This window comes from Leuciscus leuciscus (assembly GCF_965113295.1).
Source record: "Leuciscus leuciscus genome assembly, chromosome: 20".
Classification (NCBI taxonomy): domain Eukaryota; kingdom Metazoa; phylum Chordata; class Actinopteri; order Cypriniformes; family Leuciscidae; genus Leuciscus; species Leuciscus leuciscus.
The window spans coordinates 23643640-23664854 of NC_138744.1; the positions used below are offsets into that span (position 1 = coordinate 23643640).

The 21215-nt window shown below is 39.4% G+C and overlaps 1 protein-coding gene across 1 annotated transcript in view; it reads right to left on the minus strand.

The window, feature by feature from the left end:
• Positions 1 to 21215, minus strand: part of ulk4 (unc-51 like kinase 4) — a 321586-nt gene that overhangs the window by 24513 nt on the left and 275858 nt on the right. Inside the window, exon 35 of the mRNA XM_082150256.1 lies at positions 10790 to 10975. Within this exon, the coding sequence (XP_082006382.1) occupies positions 10790 to 10975 (186 nt within the window). The remainder of the gene's footprint in view (positions 1 to 10789; positions 10976 to 21215) is intronic.

The following is a 21215-nucleotide window of genomic DNA, read 5'->3' on the forward strand; positions in this document are numbered from 1 at the left end:
CCGTGTTTAGGGCGGTGCTGAAGGCGCCGGCGAAGTTTTGGCACTCTGCCAGCTAGATGCATGAGTGTTTCAACCAGGTCCGGTACCCGAACTGGGTGAGGCAGGGCTTTAGTTCTTTGTTGTATTCATCTGCTACGGCATGTGTAACAATTTTCTGTCAACTCTGCATGTATCCTTCGCGATTGATATTGCACGTTTGTCGATGGAGCGGGTTCAGACCATACCATACACACGGGGTGGTGTGGCGCAATGGATAAGACACATGCCTTTGGTGTGAGAGACCCGGGTTCGAATCCACTGTGAGACACCAATGTGTCCCTGAGCAAGACACTTAACCCCTAGTTGCTCCAGAGGCGTGCGACCTCTGACATATATAGCAATTGTAAGTCGCTTTGGATAAAAGCGTCAGCTAAATGAATAAATGTAAATGTACTAAATGTTCTGACCGCGTTTGTGCAGGACAAAGCTCTGAGGACATCAGAAGTTACAGGGACTGATGGCAGCTGTACAAAGTATGCAGACTACACCGTCATTTCATTTTTAATGGACAGTAAAACAAAGGCAGATAACCGTACAATCTTATAGGTAGCATTATTTGATAGAACACCGGCACAGTAACTTCATATTGACGCGCGGCTAAACAAAGGCAGAGTACCGTAACTCAATTTGAGCGTTCCAAAACAAAGCCAAAGAGCGGTAACTGGTGTTATGGTGTTCTGCCTTGGTTTCTCATGGGTTTTTTGAAGTTACTGTTAAGACAACTCATTATTTTCTAGAAAAAAACAAGGGAATTGACTCAAGATACTCATCCACACGATAAAGGAGGTCTTGAATGTGCCAAAAATATCAATAACTCATTTTCGACCAAAAACGAAGTTACGGTCTTTTGCCTTTGCACGGCAGAGTGGGCAGAGGACAAGAAACAGAATCTGCAAATGATGCAGATTTGAAAGCTTGCTGGGCACAGGAGAACCATGGTCCAATATGATGGAGCATGCGACCTAACCCCTAGGTTACAGCAAAGGTGAGAAACTTATTTAAAATGCAGCAGGTATCTGGTCCATAGATATGGCTTTTATTGTCCTCCAGAGGAATTGTCCTCTTCTCAACAATTGAGTTATTACTCGTAGCAGTATCATAAGCGATACAGTAGTAATGATGCCTGCCTTACCAATTACCACCAATCAGAACTTTGTGCTTAATGCAACTAATTGGCTGTAATATAGGAAGTCAGGGAAAGTTTAAACAAAAAGAGTCAAACTTCTACAGATTCACAAATAAAGCAGCTATATCAAAAAGCAGAAGGTTATGAAGGAACAAACAGTGTTATTTGCCTGTGAGAAGGAAGCTAATTACTCATGCTCAATGTGGATTAGAGCAGAGCAGTATTCTCTAGAGACTGAATCATTAGGTGGAATCAGACATGACAATAAAATACCATGCATACAGCAACACATCAGAGGGATGCCAAGAGAGTGTATGTGTGTGTGTGTGTGTGTGTGTGTGTGTGTGTGTGTGTAAGAAACGCCCGACGGGGTGATTTATCTCAAGAAGTCTTGGAAGACAGACAGCAGATGAGTGCAGTAATGTGACCAGGTCATTTCATTCCATTAGCACTGCAGTGACAGAGCCCGTGTGTAATTAGGACAGGGACAGCAAGTCATAAATCAAAGAGGACAATTTAAAACACAAAAACAACAGACATGCTTTAGTGCATAAAACCCCCCCCAAAAAACCACACACAATCAGAGATGGACATAAGTACTCTGAGGTGCCATCAAATGATCGATCATGGCAAAACATGAGAATTATTGTGTGACTTTAGTTCAACATTTTTTGATATTGTGATTAATGATGGTGTTTGCGCTGTTCCTTGCAGTCTGATTTATTAGTGTTGGGATAGAAACTATAGAGATACTGTATACAGTGACTATTAGTTTGGTTATACCCGTTTTTTGTGAAAAAAACAAAAAAAATCAGCTAGACGAAGCACAACTAAATTGACTGCAATAGAATGCATGTTGAGATTTTACAACCATTTTACACTTTTAGCTATTTTTTCCCACTTATAAATGTGATACAGATGGTGAGAGGTGACAGCACATGAAGATGCAATGCATAGTCAAAGATGACAATCTGACATATTTGTACACAGTCAAAAAATTTGCTTGGATGGAACTAGTTCTATCAACCGCCATCCCAAAGTCCACAAAATCAGCAATTCTTTAATTTGTTGAGTATTCGATCAGTCCAAAATGACCAACAATCACATCTATAGCCATATGTTCTGCTAAGGGTGAGAATGAAGCAGACAGCGCCTTTACTGAGTGTATTCTATGATCAATAAAGAAGCACCAGTCAATCGCATGCTTTGTTAAACACAAATGGCACACAATATATATATATATATATATATATATATATATATATATAATATATGGACACATATGTTTAAGTGCTTACAAACACACAGTCCTCTCTACTACACCTAAACAAAAGAAAGCCATTATTTACATCTTCCTCTAAATCCAGGATGAGAGACACAGAGACAGGTGGAGACAGTAATAAACAGACAGATAAAAGGAGAGACAGTGCTAAAACAACAGAAGTGTTGTGATCTGGCTCGATGACACTAATGAGGCCTATAATAGCTCTTGATGGAGGGAGAAGATCCTAGGGGGGCAGAAACGGGGGTGGATGATCAACAGAGAGAGAGAGAGAGAGAGAGAGAGAGAGAGAGAGAGAGAGAGAGAGAGAGAGAGAGAGAGAGAGAGAGAGAGAGGCTTCCACACAAGCATATAAAACACTGAAGCACATATTACACTGCGAAATAGATTATACTGCACACATTACAGTGACTAAAAAAAGTGTTTGGTGATTACACAAAAAGAGAGAGAAAGCGAGAGAAAGATGGGAAAAAGTAGGAAGGTGTGACAGATTGGTATAGCACGTTAGTTAATGCGGCAAATTTGCATGACCAACTTGAGCCAGTTACAATTCATTAAATTGATGTGACAGTAAAGACATAAAAATTTTTACACATTTATAAAAACAATTTGATTCTATTTATCAAAGAATCCTGTAAAAAGTATTATGGATTCCACAAAAATATTAAGCAGCACAACTGTTTTCATCACTGAAAATAATGAGAAATGTTACTTGAGCATCAAATCAGCATATTATAATGATTTCCGAAGGATCGTGTGACACTGAAGACTGCAGTAATGATGCTAAAACTTCAGCTTTGCATCACAGAAATAAATAACATTTTTAAATATATTAAAATAGAAAACAGTTATTTTAAATTGTAATTATATTTCACAATTCTTTCAACATTTTGATAAAAATACATGTAGCCTTGGTGATCTTACCAAACCCAAACGTTTGAACTTTAGTGTACACTGACTTTATATTAGCCAGATATATTTTATTTCCCTGAATATTACACACTTCTCATTCAAGGTGTGTGACTTCAGTAGATTCGTACTTGAATGTGTGAGAGAAATGTGTTGATGAGATATCAGCCCTGGGCCACTGCTCTAATATAAAAATCATTTTTGTCAAAGGGGTCATGAACTGAGAATTCAAATTTTCCTTGATCTTTTGACAGTTAAGAGTTCGTTATACTATAAAAATACCCTCTAAGGTATTTTTTCAAAACCCAAAACTTCCTTGTTATTCCAAAAACTGCTTTTAAATGAAACCAAGGCCAGAAAACGACAGGATCTCAAAAGTGGAGACTTGTGACGTCACAGGGCAGCGAAAGACCGCCTTTGCAGAAGAATATCAGCGGCTATGTCTACATCACTGCATCTTTGGCCCTGCCCACTGGCGCGTTAGTGAATAGTGACATGAGAACGAGAAAAGATCACACAGGATCAATACCATTACCCTCCAAACGATCCTTATGCTAGGAAAGTGAATAAAAAATAAAAAAAAGTCAACAATGTGAATGTCTCAGCAGTGCATTATTTGTCTGTATCCGGTCCATTTCACTATGGATTATTTGGTGAATCAGTCGTAATTTCGATAGTAACCATGTTCATTCTAATGCCTGATCTGTGATCAGTGATTTCTGTGTAATCAAGTTCAGACAGATAATCTTTCTCTCAATATCGTTCAATACTGTTTATGCATCAGTAAATCAAGCTAGTGAGTGAATAAATGATCAACTTCACATCGTTTCTCTTAGTAGGATGAAATTAATCTTATTTAAACTGTGATTAAATTATATACAGAAAGCGATCAAAGAACGCTCCCTTTCCAATCGCCCAAGCTGTCAATAACACAACGCGAGTTTATCTGGACACTTGCCAACACTCGTTATAAAATAATGACGCTGTTACACTGCACAACGAAGCTCTTACTGTATTTACATTGTGTTTGCATTGTTATTTGGTGAAAGCATTCGTGAGAGTGCAGAAATTGATGATGTGATCACTTCATTCAAGCGACCAACAGACTGTCTGTCATCTGCAGTATTTCATCACTGCAACCTTTCATGTGATGGAATTGATCTAAATATAATGCTTTAATCAATACTTTTCACAATTTGTTAATCTCGATAGCTGTAATAGTAAAAACTTTGTAAAAGTATTTGAGAGATTTCCACATGTAATGCTGACTATTTCATATGCAAACATGTCAGCCAATCACAGCAGTGGGCGTTTACACAGCAGACCCGCCCCTTCAAACAGAGTGTTCAAATCAGAGGCTAAAATCAGGCTTGGAAAAATACCTTTTATTTCTAAATTATGACCATTTTTGATGTAAAAATCATACTAACATTATAGGGGCACCCCAGGAAACTTTATAAAATAATAAAATAATCCAGTTCATGACCCCTTTAATGTCTACAAAAACAATTTTACTGGCAGCAGATGTAATGAAAGCAGAAATCATGTTTTAATTGCTGTCATGGAGTTCATCTTCCTGTAAAACTGTGTAATTGTGTGAGAGCAAGATGCTGTGCTGGTCTTTCTGACACCGTCATTCCAGAGACTAGTAACATAACATTAACTGAAAATATTTCTCTCTCTGTCTAGACAGTATTCCACGTCTGAAGCTCAGAGCAGTTCGAGATTTGTTTGCATTCAGAGGAACTGATTCAGTTCTTATCAGGAGGGGAAAAACTGATGCAATCAATGAAGGCATACCAACATGACAGACAAACATATTTCTGCAAAATTTCTGATGTCAGGGTTTCCACACATTTTGACCAATTAATTTCCATAACATTTGTTTAAACTTGTTCAACACAGGTGAATAAGGTGAACAAGCACCTACTGTATACATTCGTTTTTCTTCTTTGTTATTTTTCTTAATGCATTTTTGTCTGCAATTTAGAATTTTCTGAAAAACCTAAAAGAAAAAGTATAGTTCATTTTTTTAGCTCCTCCTAGAATACTGCTCCAATTTTCACAAAAATTTAATTGGATAATTCTTGGACCACAGTCCAAGGCAATTCACGTTGACTAGTGCAAAGTGCCCGTGCAAAATCAGTTTTTGTGAGTGGTTTTAGTAATTGTTGGTTCGGTGTGTTTGAGTGCTCAATGTTACAATTACACAGCAAAAGTTCAGTGACCTTTTTTATTTGTGCATGGTAGAAAGCAAATACTAATACTGACATAATGACATACAATAAAAGTGAACTACACGATTGAGGGAGCAGGCTACACAATGAACTCCGAGAAAACGCTACGCTTGAGCAAACAGTTTGTGAATAGGCCACTACAAATGATGGCTGTGAAAGAGACTCTGAACGCACTGAATAGGATATGTTTAGTTGGTGAATAGCATAGGCTACTATTACACAGTAGCGATAACGTTAAGTGCACCAAAATAAAATATAATATTCAGAAATAAACAGTGTAGCTGACTTACAGATTCGGTTAACATCCACAAATGAGAAAACGCTACATAAGCTCCCCTGCTTTCTTCAACCCTCTCTGTCTCTGGTCCTGCACTAAGTTCACTCAGTGTGTGTGTGAGAGGGGGAGTGGCCAGTGGCTAGAGCGGCAAAAGCCAATGTGTGCTTCTTTTACAGATATATTTAATGATATATTTTGCATTTCTAATCCAAACACCACCAAACGTGGCACTGCACTTACTCGTGCCTGTAGCAAGACATCTGTCAAGTTTGAAATCCATCGGACTAACGGTTTGAGAGATATGCGAATAACAGACAGACAGACAGACAGACATTTCTGTAATTTATAGATAGATATAATATTCAGAAGTAAACAACGTAGCTGACTTAAGGGGGTCGCACACCGGACGCGCAGCTCGGCGGCGCGCCACGCAGCGCCACGTCTTTTAAATTCGAACACACTATTCTCTATGAGAGTACACACACCGGCGGCGCCTTTCGGCGTCTGTCCGCGGCGGCTCAGGACCGTGTTCAAAATCCTGCCGCGCCACAGGGCGCCATTTACATAGTTTTATATAAAATTTACATGTGTGTGTCTCAAATCGTAGTTAATGTATATACGGACCTCACCCTGTGCTGCAATATACATTTAGTTTTATATTTATTTACAGAAATCAGAAAATTGCTGATGTTATCGGATTTTCAGGTGACAGTTGTCCTAGACGTGGCGCGGCGCGGCGCTGAGCTGCGCGTCCGGTGTGCGGCCGCCTTTAGGCTACAGATTCAGTTAACATCCACAAATGAATAAGGTTTATGTCAGAATGTTTATTTTTAAACCACAACCTTCTAAGTGCTTCTTTTACAGATATATTTAATGATATCTTTTGCATTTCTAATCCAAACAACATCAAACTTGGCACTGTGCTTACTCGTGCCCGTAGCAAGACACCTGCCAAGTTTGAAATCCATCGGACAAACGGTTCGAGATATATGCGAATAACAGACACAGAGACAGACAGACAGACGTTAGATAGATTAGTCCAACCATTTTTAAATAACTTGTGAACAAATTCACAGAAGAGCATGCCCAAATGTATGTGAGGATATGGGCCCTATTTTAACGATCTAAGCGCATGGCGCAAGTGCACTCAGGGCGTGTCCGAATCCACTTTTGCTAGTTTAACGGCGGGAAAAAAGGTTGTCGCGCTCGACGCATGATCTAAAAGGGTTGTCCCTATTCTCTTAATGAGTAATAGGTGTGTTTTGGGCGTAACATGCAATAAACCAATCAGAGTCTCATCTCCTATTCCCTTTAAAAGCCAGTTGCGCTCGCGCCATGACGGATTGCTACTTACATTGCGGAATTTGCAAGCGGAATGAATGAACGCTTCTCTAGCGAGGAAACGGATCTGCTCGTGCGCGAGGTTAAAGCACACAAGCAGATCATCCACGGGACAAGCCAGATTCCACCATTTCTTTATGTACACAATAATAAACTTTTACATTGTAATCTTTTTATTTTTTAATACTTGGCATGTTTGTGTGACTGTGTGTGTAAAAAGCAGAGTGTACGCGTGTTGTGCACCGGCCTATATCGCATATTACTAAATGCGATCTTTAAATAACAAAAAAAGAAAGAAAAAAAGACCAGGTTTCAGTTGGTTAATGGTCAAATATTGAATGGCCAAGCGAAAAGCAGGAAACACATTGCAAGAGCAAACTAGATGAGTGCTTCCTGCCGAGTAAAAGTCACAACCTTCACATCGGAGTCTACCTATCTTTCCGGATATCCACACTGAGGTGTCGAGATCCTGGACTAAGCCTGTTTCTGCCCATGTCTTGAGTCCCTCACTATCAAACTATTCATCGATTGTGGGACTAAATGAACACAGGTATGGAGAGATGCTCAGGATTAAAGAGACACTAGCCAATTATATCTCTCCTGCGTCGGCATAGTCCCTAAAGGTTCCGACGCCACCCACCAAGACATCTAAAAAAAAAGTACATCCTGAATTTTTGGTTTCTGGCCAGAATTTCCATTCAGGTGCAACACTACCTTTAAGTATACATTTTTGCACTTGGTCTGATACTACCTGTCATGCTTTCTTAGCTTCCCATTTTGCCAATGTCGTGTTTGGCCTCGATAATTGCTACCTGCAGCTATGTTTATTACTGTTATTAATATTATTATTATTAATATTTTCCAGTATGATTTCTAAGAACTAACTGGAACCAATCAAAGTCGATTGATGAAGTCATTCTTTACAGATAATTTTGAAATTAATTAAATTCCCTGAATTTCCAAGGTTGTCCATGACTGTAGGAACCCTGATTGCCTTAATTAACTTTTCCTTAATTGGACAGTGGTGCCATTTCAGCAAAAAAAATTTGCAGAGCAATTTTATCCACAGAAGCTCATAGGAATCTGAGTTTATTTTTCAGTGCTTGAGTGTCCCTGAAGTGTCAGTCTGAGTTTGTGGCTGGGCAGTGTGTGAGTGATTTGTTTGGATGAGGTCACTCTCTTCTCTCTGGAGTCTGCCAAAGCCAACAGCTCCTATCCAAATATCTGCAGTGTTTCAGCGCAGATGAAGTCATCAGAACACTGATGACTCAACCACAGGCAAGGGGCGCATACTATAAACAAACACACATTCCCATGAGCAGAGGATACCCATATATTCACACACAATAACAAATCCACAAGTTTAACAACATGTTTTCCAAACCACGCACGCACACACAACAGACTCCCATTCCTTGCCACCGTCACCTTTGACTTTTGGCTTGTTTAGTTGGGGACACTTATAAAGCACTATATAAATAAAGGTGACTTGACTTAACTCTCCCGCAATAAGAAAGGAGGACCTTTCCTGGATCTTGGAGAGTGACCATAACACTAGTTTTATTTTATCCATTGGTATTTGATTGGTTTTTATATCAGTGGTTCTCAACTAGGGGCCTCATTAAACTTTCAAGGGGGACCTCAAGACTTTCTTTTTTCTTTGAAGAACCATGTTCCTATGACCTAGGAAAAAATGAGGTATACTGATTTTAAAAGTGTGATTTCTAGACAAGGAAAAGTCATGTAAATAAATAAAATCTTAAAATTCAATGGCCATTTTTTTCATAATGAAAATACACTTTTCCAAGTAAAAAATATATATTTTAGTGTGAAAATAAATAAATAAATAAAATAATCCAGTAAATCATGAAATCATTGGGCCTTTGAATATTGTTGTGGATAATGGGGGTCAAAAAGCTCAAGAATAATTGCTCAATATGACAGGAAATTGGACAAGAGGTGCTGAAAATTAAGTGTGCATAGTAACGGAAATTTCAGAGGTGAAGCAAGTGGTTGAATTTTACCGCGAGTTTCCACGGGGGAGCGTTTTTCCATTCATGATAAAATCAGGAACACTTAGTAAAATAGAGTCAATTTTTATTAAATGTTGACCGACTGCATAGTACAAATGAAATAATCACATCTTGGCATGATTATGCAAATCTTCTCTGCCTTGCAAATTATAAAATAAATGTTTATAGTTAATCGAGGCAAATTGTTGAAAACATGGATAACGAAAGGGCTCCTGGGATTAATCCTGATTGAAAAATCAGTCATCCTCATGGTCTCGCCCATCATAAATAAGAATGATCAATGACACGCTGACTTTCACACAGCCGATGATAGTGTGATGAATGTAAACATCCCTGCTGTGTTATTTTCATCCAGACTGATGATTTATAATTCGTCCTTGCTGATATTGGACAGTCCCCTAATCAACAAATATATGCAGATGAGAGGATCAAGAAAGAGAGAGAGAGAGCGGATTTAAACGTGCTACTGTACATTTAAGACATCAATATATAAATGACCTCAGTAATGATCGGCTAATATATTCACATGTAGAAACAGAAAGAAAGAAAGAAAGAAAGAAAGAAAGAAGACATCAACAGTCATGAGGGTCTGGGTGCCTCGTTCTGTATGGTTGTAACCAACCTCTCAACGACCCAGAAGGCCACACTGCACAGCGAGCACAGTTCATGCCCTCTCACCACACAAACATACAATATTAAAGAGAGGGATCGACCTGCCACACACAGACACATCACATATTGAGCCAACACACTGACTCTGACAGCACCAGAATTTGAAATAAAAAAAATTAAATAATAAAAAAACTCCCTGCTTGTTCCTCCTCCAGAGTCACAGAAAACTAAGCTCAAAACTAAATTTCCTTCATATGTGATCTCCTGCTACTCTTTATTACCATTCTTATTACTGTTTAGAGACGAAATGGTGTATTAAAAAAAAAAAAAATAGAAAATTAATTTGAACTTTAATTTATTTTGTAGTCTTTCTTTATTTTCCCTCTGCTTAGTGTTAACATTTAGCTACTAAAAGGGCCCTCACTACCATGCTCATTTACCAGTAAATAATTTTGTTCAGGGGGTCTACTAGAATTGCTTACATGATTTATTGTTTATCCTGCCCTGCTGTGTTGTGACAGGTCTACCGCTTAGAGCGTACTGAAGGAAGGATAGGCTACACGAATTTACTATCATTTATTCTTTATATATGGAAAACTCTCTGTGCTCCAGATGGCCAATCCGCCCCTGGGCCGCTTTGTAACTCAGCAGATTGTTTACATGCACAAACAGCTATATTACACACTAAAGGAAAGGTAAAATCAAAAAGAGCATAATAGGTAAAATCAAATCAGAAAATAAAAGCCAGATAAATATGTATGTGTATATATTTAGCTACTTAAAATACACATATCCAATGTCCCACTTTGCCCATATTCACCATACAGAGCAAAAATGTACTGTTCACTTTTACTGCAACACGTTATGAATCATTCACATAGCATTCATGAGTACAGCTCAGCTGGTCTCAGATCAGTTTTTGCACACACTCACCAATCGTTTCAGCAGGCGGAGCAGTAATTTCTGCTGTCTGGGCTCAGTGTGCATCTGCAGTGCGTGTGCCAGGCTGAGCATCTCCTCCGACTGCAGGCGCTCCACACCCTCTCCTCCATACAGCTGAGCCAGCAGAGACACACTGTGACTGGCCTCCTCATACACCTCACTGTCATTACACGCCAGCTGTGGGAGAGAAACACGGATATCTCAACACTTCACATAAAACACACTATGATAATGTATATACCAGCACCAAAAAATGATGTACCTCTTGATGGAAATAAATGTGATGTTATTTCCATCAAATGATGCATACATTTTTTTGGTCAAGATCTTGTATTGATAGTGCAAGAGTCAAACACTCTGTAAAGTCTCCTCCAGCACATCCCAAAAACTTTCAATGAATGTATGGTTTGGACTCAGAGGTGCCAATTCATGTGTGAAAATGATTCTTCATGCTCCCTCCCAACCATTCTTTCACAATTTGAGCCTAATGAATCTTGACATTGTCATCCTGGAATTTGTCTTCCTACATAGTTGTTTAAGAAATGAAAAGCTACATACACCATCAATTAGGGTTAGAAGAACTGTTGCCAAATGAATAACATGCTAGAAACATTATAATCACTGCAATAATAATTCAATAATAGACTCTTAAGCATTTGCCAATTTAAATCCAAACAGAGACCTTTTCTTCTGGCCGGGGAGTGTAAATTACACACAAACTATTTTTACATTGAAACAGTTACAGACTGGTCTACAAATAGCAGAGTTAATAAGAAAACCTTTTCAAATGTTCAATATACAGTTGTGGTCAGAATTATTAGCACCCCTGGTAAATATGATCAAAGATGACTGTAAAAATAAATCTGCATTGTTTATCCTTTTGAAAGTGGGGGTAAAATCACATTATGAAATAAATGTTTTTCTCCAAAACACATTGGCCATAATTATTGGTGCCCTTTTATTAATTATTGCCTTTTTGCAACCTCCTTTTGCCAAGATAACAATTCTGAGTTTTCTCCTATCATGCCTGATGAGTTTGATACAACACATTGATATGAGACTGAGTGCGTTGTTGTGTTTGGAGCTCCGTCAAATTAATTCATAAACCGTGATTTTCTTCTTTACACTCTTTTACAAACGAACACTTTCATTTTTACAGCGTGTGAACATATCTGGAATACTATTCTATTTAAAAAACAATCGGATTGCTTTGATCTCGCTACTTATATCCAACTTTCCGAACTTCCGCTACTAGCCTTAGCCCGCTAGCATTACACGCGTGGTCGCGCCTATCGATCGTCTTTTTTACACCTGTATCACTTAAAGCTATAATTCGCCATTATAGCACATCTGCTATAATGGCGAATATATCGGATGTGTGTCTAACGTTACCTTTGAGTGCAGGTGAGGACATGTTCGAGCTGCATTCTGTGCAGTTAGAGTTGGACTCGGTGGAATAGCAGATCCGCGACCTACTAGAGAGACAAGCCGAGCTGCGAGATCGGTGATCAGCGCTTGAAACATCACGCGCCGATGCTCACAAGTCAGTGGTTAGTAACCTTTTGACTCCGACCTCGTCTACTCCGTGTGTTTCTCTGCACAGGACGCGAGCAACCAGGACGCGATCATCCCTGGTTTCATTCACTCCGGCACCGACACAACACCACGGACCCTGGGTGATTCCACAGCGGACGCGAGCAAGAACCAGGACCAGAGCAAGAACCTCTCCGCCCCTCCCGGCCTTCGAGATCTCCACCCGGAACCGCTTCTCCCCTCTTCGCAAGACGGGACGCGACGCTGTGATCATCGGCACTTCCATCGTCCGGCATGTACACGCTACCTCAGGTAAAGGTAAGGTGCGCACTCACTGCTTTCCTGGTGCTCGTGTTCTCGATGTGGCTGCGCAGGTCCCCGAGATCCTGAATGGTGACGAGCGCGTCGGAGCTGTCGTGCTGCACGCGGGAACGAACGACATCAGGCTGCGGCAGACAGAGGTTCTGAAGAAGGACTACAGGAGCCTGATCGAGACGGTAGGCAGCACATCGCCTGAAACAACGATCATCGTGTCTGGACCGCTTCCCACGTACCGACTAGGACATGAAAGGTTCAGTAGATTATTTGCTCTAAATGAATGATTTATGTCATGGTGTAATGAACAGAGACTGCTCTTTGTAAATAATTGGAATCTGTTCTGGAAGCGACCTAGGCTCTTCCGTGCTGATGGACTTCACCCCAACAGAATCGGAGCGGCTCTTCTGTCGGACAACATCTCCAAGGCGTTGCACACCATATGACTAGTAAGTCAAAGTCCAAATAACACTCTTTGCTGTCCAAACTTACTTGATATAAGTACCAATGTAGAACATTATATTGAAACTGTGTCTATTCCACGTTTAGTGAGGTCAAACATTAAATCTACTGTAGGATCTAGGAAAAATCTAATTGTGATTAAACCAGAAAACCTCAATATTAGTGAACAAAAACCATTTATAAACTTACTTGATATAAGTACCAATGTAGAACATTATATTGAAACTGTGTCTATTCCACGTTTAGTGAGGTCAAACATTAAATCTACTGTAGGATCTAGGAAAAATCTAATTGTGATTAAACCAGAAAACCTCAATATTAGTGAACAAAAAACATTTATAAAGCTAGGTCTTCTAAACATTAGATCACTCACACCTAAGGCAGTTATTGTAAATGAAATGGTCACAGATAATAGTTTCGATGTACTTTGCCTTACTGAAACCTGGCTTAAACCAAATGATTATTTCGGTATTAATGAGTCTACTCCTCCTGGATACTGTTATAAGCATGAGCCCCGTCTGATTGGTCGTGGCGGCGGTGTTGCAACAATCTATAGAGATATTCTTAATGTTACTCAAAAAACAGGTTATAGGTTTAATTCGTTTGAAGTACTTGTGCTAAATGTTACACTCTTAGATGTAAGAAATAAATCCCTATTATCTCTAGCCTTGGCTACTGTATATAGACCTCCAGGGCCTTACGCTGATTTCCTAAAAGAGTTTGCAGACTTTCTCTCAGATCTATTGGTCAACGTCGATAAAGCATTAATTGTTGGAGATTTTAACATACACGTAGATAACACAAATGATGCATTAGGGGCTGCGTTTACAGATTTATTAAACTCCTTTGGGGTCAAGCAAAACGTCACTGGTCCCACTCATCGTCTTAATCATACGCTAGATTTAATTATATCACATGGAACCAATCCAACCGATATAGATATTATACCGCAAAGTGATGATGTCACTGACCATTACATGGTAACTTGCATACTACGTACTGCTGAAATTTGTCATGTTGCGCCACGTTATCGACCAGGCAGAACAATCCTTCCAACCACTATAGATAGATTCTCAAATAGCTTACCTGATCTATTTCAGCTGCTCAGTGAACCCAAACAAACAGATGAACTAGAGGAAATGACTAGCACTATGTGAGCACCGTTTTCTCTAGTACATTAGACATCGTTGCACCAATTAGATTAAAAAAGGTTAGAGAGAAAACTAAAGCGCCATGGTATAACAGTGATACCATGTGATACCAACAGTTTCTCTCATGTTATCAAGAGAGAAACTCGTAATTTAGAGCGTAAATGGAAACAAACTAATTTAGAGGTCTTTAGAATCGCGTGGAAAGACAGTATATCACATTATAAAAAGGCCCTAAAAGCGGCCAGGGCTGAGCATCTCCGCAAACTAATAGAAAATAACCAAAATAATCCGAGGTTTTTATTTAACACCGTGGCTAGACTAACAAATAAACAGACATCACCTGAGCAAAATATACCGTTACAGTTTAGTAGTAATGATTTTATGAATTTCTTCACTGAGAAAATAGAAAGCATCAGAAACACAATTGTAAATGTACAATCTTTAATGGTGTCTTATGATTCAGCCTCAATTATCGCCCCTCAAGAACAACTACACCGCTTTACAACTATAGGACAGGAAGAGCTAAATAAACTTATCATTGCATCTAAACCAACAACATGTTTATTAGATCCAATACCCACTAAACTACTGAAAGAAGTGTTACCTGTAGTGGAAGAGCCTCTTCTCAATATTATTAACTCATCTTTATCTTTAGGTCATGTTCCAAGAATATTTAAACTGGCAGTTATAAAACCTCTTATTAAGAAACCACAATTAGATCATAATAACCTAGCAAATTATAGACCCATTTCAAATCTACCATTTATGTCTAAAATACTAGAAAAAGTTATGTCCGCTCAATTGTGCTCTTTCTTGCAAGAAAATGATATCTATGAAAAATTTCAGTCAGGATTCAGGCCGCACCATAGCACAGAAACTGCGCTCGTTAAAATTACAAATGATTTACTTCTAGCTTCTGACCAAGGCTGTATCTCAATACTAGTTTTACTCGATCTTAGCGCTGCGTTCGACACTATAGATCACAAAATACTCTTAGATCGACTACAAAGCTACACTGGTGTTCATGAGCCGCGTTTCCACTGTCGGGCCAGGGCCGGGCTAGTGCGTGCCAGGGCCAGTCGCGTTTCCACTGTCACTTCCGGGGCTTGATCGGGGCTCACTCTGGGCCAACGGCCAGGATTTCTGGCCCGTCGAATACCTTGGGCCAGAGCGGGCGAGCTCGGGCTAGAGGAGTGGTTACGAACAGAGGCGGAGTTCACCTGAGTCGGGAGACGGCAGCGCCGGATGATTCTGTCAGCATTAAAGACTTTTAAAATAATTTAACTCGCGTTCATGTTTGAATGCCTTGTGTTTGTGATGCAAAAGACTATGCGCGCTAACCATTACCATAGTAAACGCTTGAAGATACGCATAGTAAAAAAACATAGTGAACGCTTGAAGAAATCAGACCAATCATAAAGGCTATCACAATCATGTTTTTATTGTATCTGTCAGTAGCCTACGTCTCGTCTCTTTATGGACTATCATAAAATAAAGCAACTTTTTTTTTGGGAGCTTCCTCTGTTTCTCTGACGGAAAATATCTGAATGGGAGTCGAGAGAGTGCTAAAGCTCCTCAGGTCGTATTTTTGGTGGCATATATTTGTAGAAATGATCATTCTTTCTAAATGTGATGTAAATATGTCCTGTAACTACCAGATAAACAGTAACAGACGCGACTGAAGAAGTAAGTGTGTCCTCTTTCTTTTGTGAAATAGACCTAACGGTAATTTATTTCTGAGTGACTAATGTGCAATTTTGACATAAATTAATTCATTATGATCAATGTATCACTTTTTATTGTAAACCTGTGGTAAAAAATCGATGCTTGGGTTTTAAATATTCAAGTAAACAACAAAAATGCCAGCAAACGGCCGCTTTTATCATGTTTGTTTTCAACGCTGTTTCCAGTGATTTCTGATTAGTTTTCTGATAAAACTTCCATTTGTTGGTGAAATGATGGGTTAGTGTGACGTTGTTCCAGAGAGGCGTGTTACGGGCGTGTTTTAGTGAAGCACTGTGGAGCTTCTGGCCCGACAGTGGAAATGCAGGCCCGGTGCTATTAGCCCGAGGCTATTAGCCCGGCACGGCCCGTTTAAAGCCCGGCCCTGGCCCGACAGTGGAAACGCGGCTATGGACAGGCATTAAGCTGGTTTAGATCGTACTTATCAGACCGCTACCATTTTGTCTGTTTAAATGGAGAAAAATCGAAGATAACGTCAGTAAACTATGGAGTACCGCAGGGATCTGTGTTAGGCCCTCTGCTATTCTCAATATATATGCTGCCACTGGTAATATTATAAGAAAACATGGAATTAATTTCCACTGTTATGCTGATGACACTCAATTATATATTTCATCACGACCAGATGAAAACAATAAATTATCTAAATTGACAGAGTGTGTTAAAGATATAAAATACTGGATGACGTGTAATTTTCTGCTATTAAATTCAGATAAAACAGAGGTTTTACTTATGGGTCCAAAAAAACTGCCCACAAAACCTCTTACAATGCAACTTCAATTTAGAAGAATGTCCTGTTACTTTATCCACTACAGTAAAAGACCTGGGGGTTATACTAGATCGCAACTTGTCTTTCGAAAATCATATTTCATATGTTACAAGAACAGCCTTTTTCCACCTTAGAAACATTGCTAAGCTACGTAATATGCTATCTGTCTCTGATGCTGAAAAGTTAGTTCATGCATTCATGACCTCGAGACTAGATTACTGTAATGCTTTATTAGCTGGTTGTCCTGCATCCTCAATAAACAAGCTACAGTTAGTCCAAAATGCAGCTGCTAGAGTTCTTACTAGGTCAAGAAAATATGATCATATAACACCAATTCTATCATCTCTACACTGGTTACTTATTAAGTTCCGTATCAATTACAAAGTATTACTAATGACCTATAAAGCCCTAAATGGTTTAGCTCCTGGGTATTTAACGGAACTTCTATCGCCCTACAATCCATCGCGCTCTTTAAGATCACTAAATTCGAGGCTTCTGGTCATTCCTAGGATATCTAAGACCACTAAAGGAGGGAGGGCGTTTTCACATTTAGCTCCTAAACTCTGGAATGGCCTTCCTGATATTGTTCGAGGCCCAGATTCGCTGTCCCAGTTTAAAACTAGATTAAAGACGCATCTCTTTAGCCAAGCATTCACATAATACTTACCTTTTATACTACAGTTGAATCAGATTGAATGCATTAATATTATGAACAGCAGCTACGCTAATTATTTCCCATCTGCTTTTCTGTCGTTATCTCGGGATGCTAGTCCCGAGGTAAATAGAGTTCTTCAGCTCCAGTTTGTATCCAGCCTCTCATGGAAACTTCAGATGCCCCAACACCCGTGCAGAGACGACTCGAAACCCGTGAGGAGACGACTCGAAACCCGTGAGGAGACGACTCGAAACCCGTGAGGAGACGACTCGAAACCCGTGAGGAGACGACACCACGCCCGTGAGGAGACGACACCACGCCCGTGAGGAGACGACCCCACGCCCGTGAGGAGACGACCCCACGCCCGTGAGGAGACGACTCGACGCCAGCGATATGTTATGCCCTAAATTAATGCATGATTAACTAACTGTATTTTTCTATGTACATTTCTGAAATGCACTTTCTGTAAAGCTGCTTTGAGACAATATGTATTGTGAAAAGCGCTATACAAATAAATTTGAATTGAATTGAATGAGTTTGGAGAACAACTGAAAAGAGATCATTTGAGAGATTAGAATCCCCTGCATTCCTCCATACAGAATCTCTCCAGATCCTTCAGATTCCCAGATCCATGTTGGTGTTTCTTCTCTTCAGTTCAGCCCACTCATTTTCTAAAGGGTTCAGTTTAGGGGACTGGTACGGTCATGGCTGAAGCTTCCTTTTGTGCTCAGTGACACATTTTTGTGTTGATTTTGATGTTTGTTTTGGATTGTAGTCCTGATGGAAGATCCAACCATGGCCCATTATAAGATTTCTAGCAAAGGCCATCAGGTTTTTATCTGTTGGTATTTGCTAGAATCCATGATACCATGCATCTGAATAAGATGTCCAGGACCTCCAGCAAAAAAATAGGCCCACAACATTAAAGATCCAGCAGTATATTTAACCGTGGGCATGGGGTACTTGTTATCCCTGTTAGCACCAAACCCATCTGGTGGCTTTGCTGCCAAAAGCTCTTTTTTTTTTTTTTTTATCTGACCATAGAACCTCATCCCATTTGTAGTTCCAGTCGTGTCTGACAACTGCTGGAGTTTGTTTTTGAATGAGCGAGGAGGATTTCTCTTGAAACCCTCCCAAACAACACGTGGTGATGTAGGGGTTGTTCGATTTTTTTCTACGGCTTTTTGACCCCAAGGCTCAACTAATCTCTGCAATTCTCCATTTGGGATCCTTGGAGAGTCTTTGGCCACTCAAACTCTCCTCCTCAAGGTGCATTAAGACAATATAGACGTGGCCTCTTCCAGGCAGATTCAAAACATCTTTAGTTAATTGGAACTTCTTCATTTTTACCCTGATGATGGAAATGGGGATTTTCAATGCTTTAGCTATTTTCCTACAGCCACTTTTGTGAAGCTCAACAATCTTTTGCTGCACATTAGAACTATATTCTTTGGTTTTACTCATAGTGATGGATGATTAAGGGAATTTGGCCTTGAGTTTCCTCATATTTAAACTCCTGTGAAACAAACAAGTCATAGCTAGACAATTTCCTGTTTAGTCACCCTGGTGTGATAAAAATGTAAATATTCATGAAAATATACTTCAGAGATATTTTACTCTGTTCTAGGGGTGGCAATAATTGTGGCCAACGTGTTTTGGAGAAAAAACATTTATTTCATAATGTGATTTTCACCCCACTTTCAATTCTTCTACTTTAATGAAAGGTTAGGGTTTTGTGAAATTTTTGAATGAAAGATCAAAAGGATAAACAATGCAGATTTATTTTTACAGCCATCTTTGATCATATTTACCAGGGATGCCAATAATTCTGACCACAACTGTACATGCAACTATATAGCAGTTCGAAAGAACAGGCTGAATTATTGAACAGCTGAGCTGCAGCCAAACTCTCCCTTCACGCAAATGTTTCTCAGACTTTTATATTGCTCTTCTGTTGCTTTTGGGAAATATCAAACTATATCCTTCATCAGTCTCAGCACTACAAATCTGTTTGTCCATGTACGGTCAATAACAGTGGTTTAGATAATCTGTCTTATATATTTATTTTAGAACTTCTCATTAGGTGTTTCTCTCAGACTTTTAGGGACACATAATATGAAAAACAGGATTTTTTTCTAGCTTTTTTAAAATTTACATTTGGCAGATACTTTTATCCAAAGTGATTGAATTCAAGGTATACATTTGATAAGTGTAAGAGTATATCCCTGGTAATCAAACCCATGAACCAAGAGTTTGATGAATAATGCAGGCATAGACAAGGTCATACACATAAGGGACAACTCTGCTACAAATGTCGTTCAGAAATCATGGCTTTGACATTCAGATATAGAATTATTAAGGGTACAACAATAAAGTTCTGTAATACAAAATTCGGAATTTCCAGAAACAAAAAATCTGTCTGTCCACACTGAAAATGGAGTGCGATGCCACAAAACTCAAACATCTGTGATTCTTAAAGGGATAGTTCACGAAAAAATGAAAGATTTGTCATTATCCATTAATGTTGTTTCAAACCTGTATAACCTTATGTGGAACATAAGACGATATTAGGCAGTATGTTATGAACTCACAGCCTGTCACCATTCTTTTTCATTGCAAACTGTTTTTCATAAAATGACAGTTAACTCTTTTCCCCACCATTGACAGAATTTTCCGGCAATCTATGTTATAAGGTAGGGGGTGCTTTTACGCATCTTCTGAAAGAGAAAATAATCTCTGGGCACAACATTTGTCAGTAGAATTTTATAAAATGAATAAAATGTGCCCACATTTTTGTTTTGTATTGCTGTTTAATACACAGTTAAGACCAATTATTGTTTTGGATTTATGGCTAAAAAGACATTAAAAAGTCTGTGTAAACACCTTTTGCAAGAATTATTTTAAAAGTGTTTATTATTAAAATGATCTCATTATTTGTCAATGAAATGGACTCCATGGGATGATCACAAATAATTATAACAAAGAATATTATACATATTATTAATTATAGTAAAGATACAATTTTTGTATATTATATTAAACACATTTTTGTAATGAGTTCCAGAAGTTTTAAATATCTTTAGCGTGAAGATGAATCGTATCAATATTGCCCTGTAACACCTTTTCGAGATGTAATTTTGTGTTTAATTTTCACACCATTTCCATTCACTGCGCTGCACAGGAAGTTGCTGTGGTCACTACAGAAGCAATGCAGAAGCGATCGTGCATTAGAATCAAAATCAACAATTTCATTACGACTGCCATCCCTACCCCCAAACCAGCTGGAATTGTGATCAACTGAATACCACGCAGAAAAATATATATTGGCAGAGATATATTGGCTCTGGGTAGGAGAGCTGAAAAGTTATGTTCTCATCCTCAGAGACTGTAGAGACAGCAGTTACAGGCTTAACACGTCCATCAGGGGAGCAGCATGGAGTATGAGTTCTCAACCCAGACCAACAATCCCCACTCAGCCTGAGACTGAGATAAAGACAAAAAGCGACACACAAGGGCCGTGGGGATTTTCTCTGCCGCTCATTTCGGCCCTCAAAGCCCTGTGTGGTCGGCTCAGGGATTCTAGCCTCTTTTGGCGCTGATCTGTTGCTGCCCTCTGCCATAAAGGCATAATCCCAAGAGACTCTGGGGCAAGGGCCAGCCGCGCCTAATCCCGCCCCTCTTTATGATGTCGCCGGCCACTCCAGAATGGAGTGCAGTGCTTTAGGAGGCCACACAATAACCCCAAAGACCGCCGCCCCCTCCCCGGCCCATAGAGAGGCTGACCGGAGG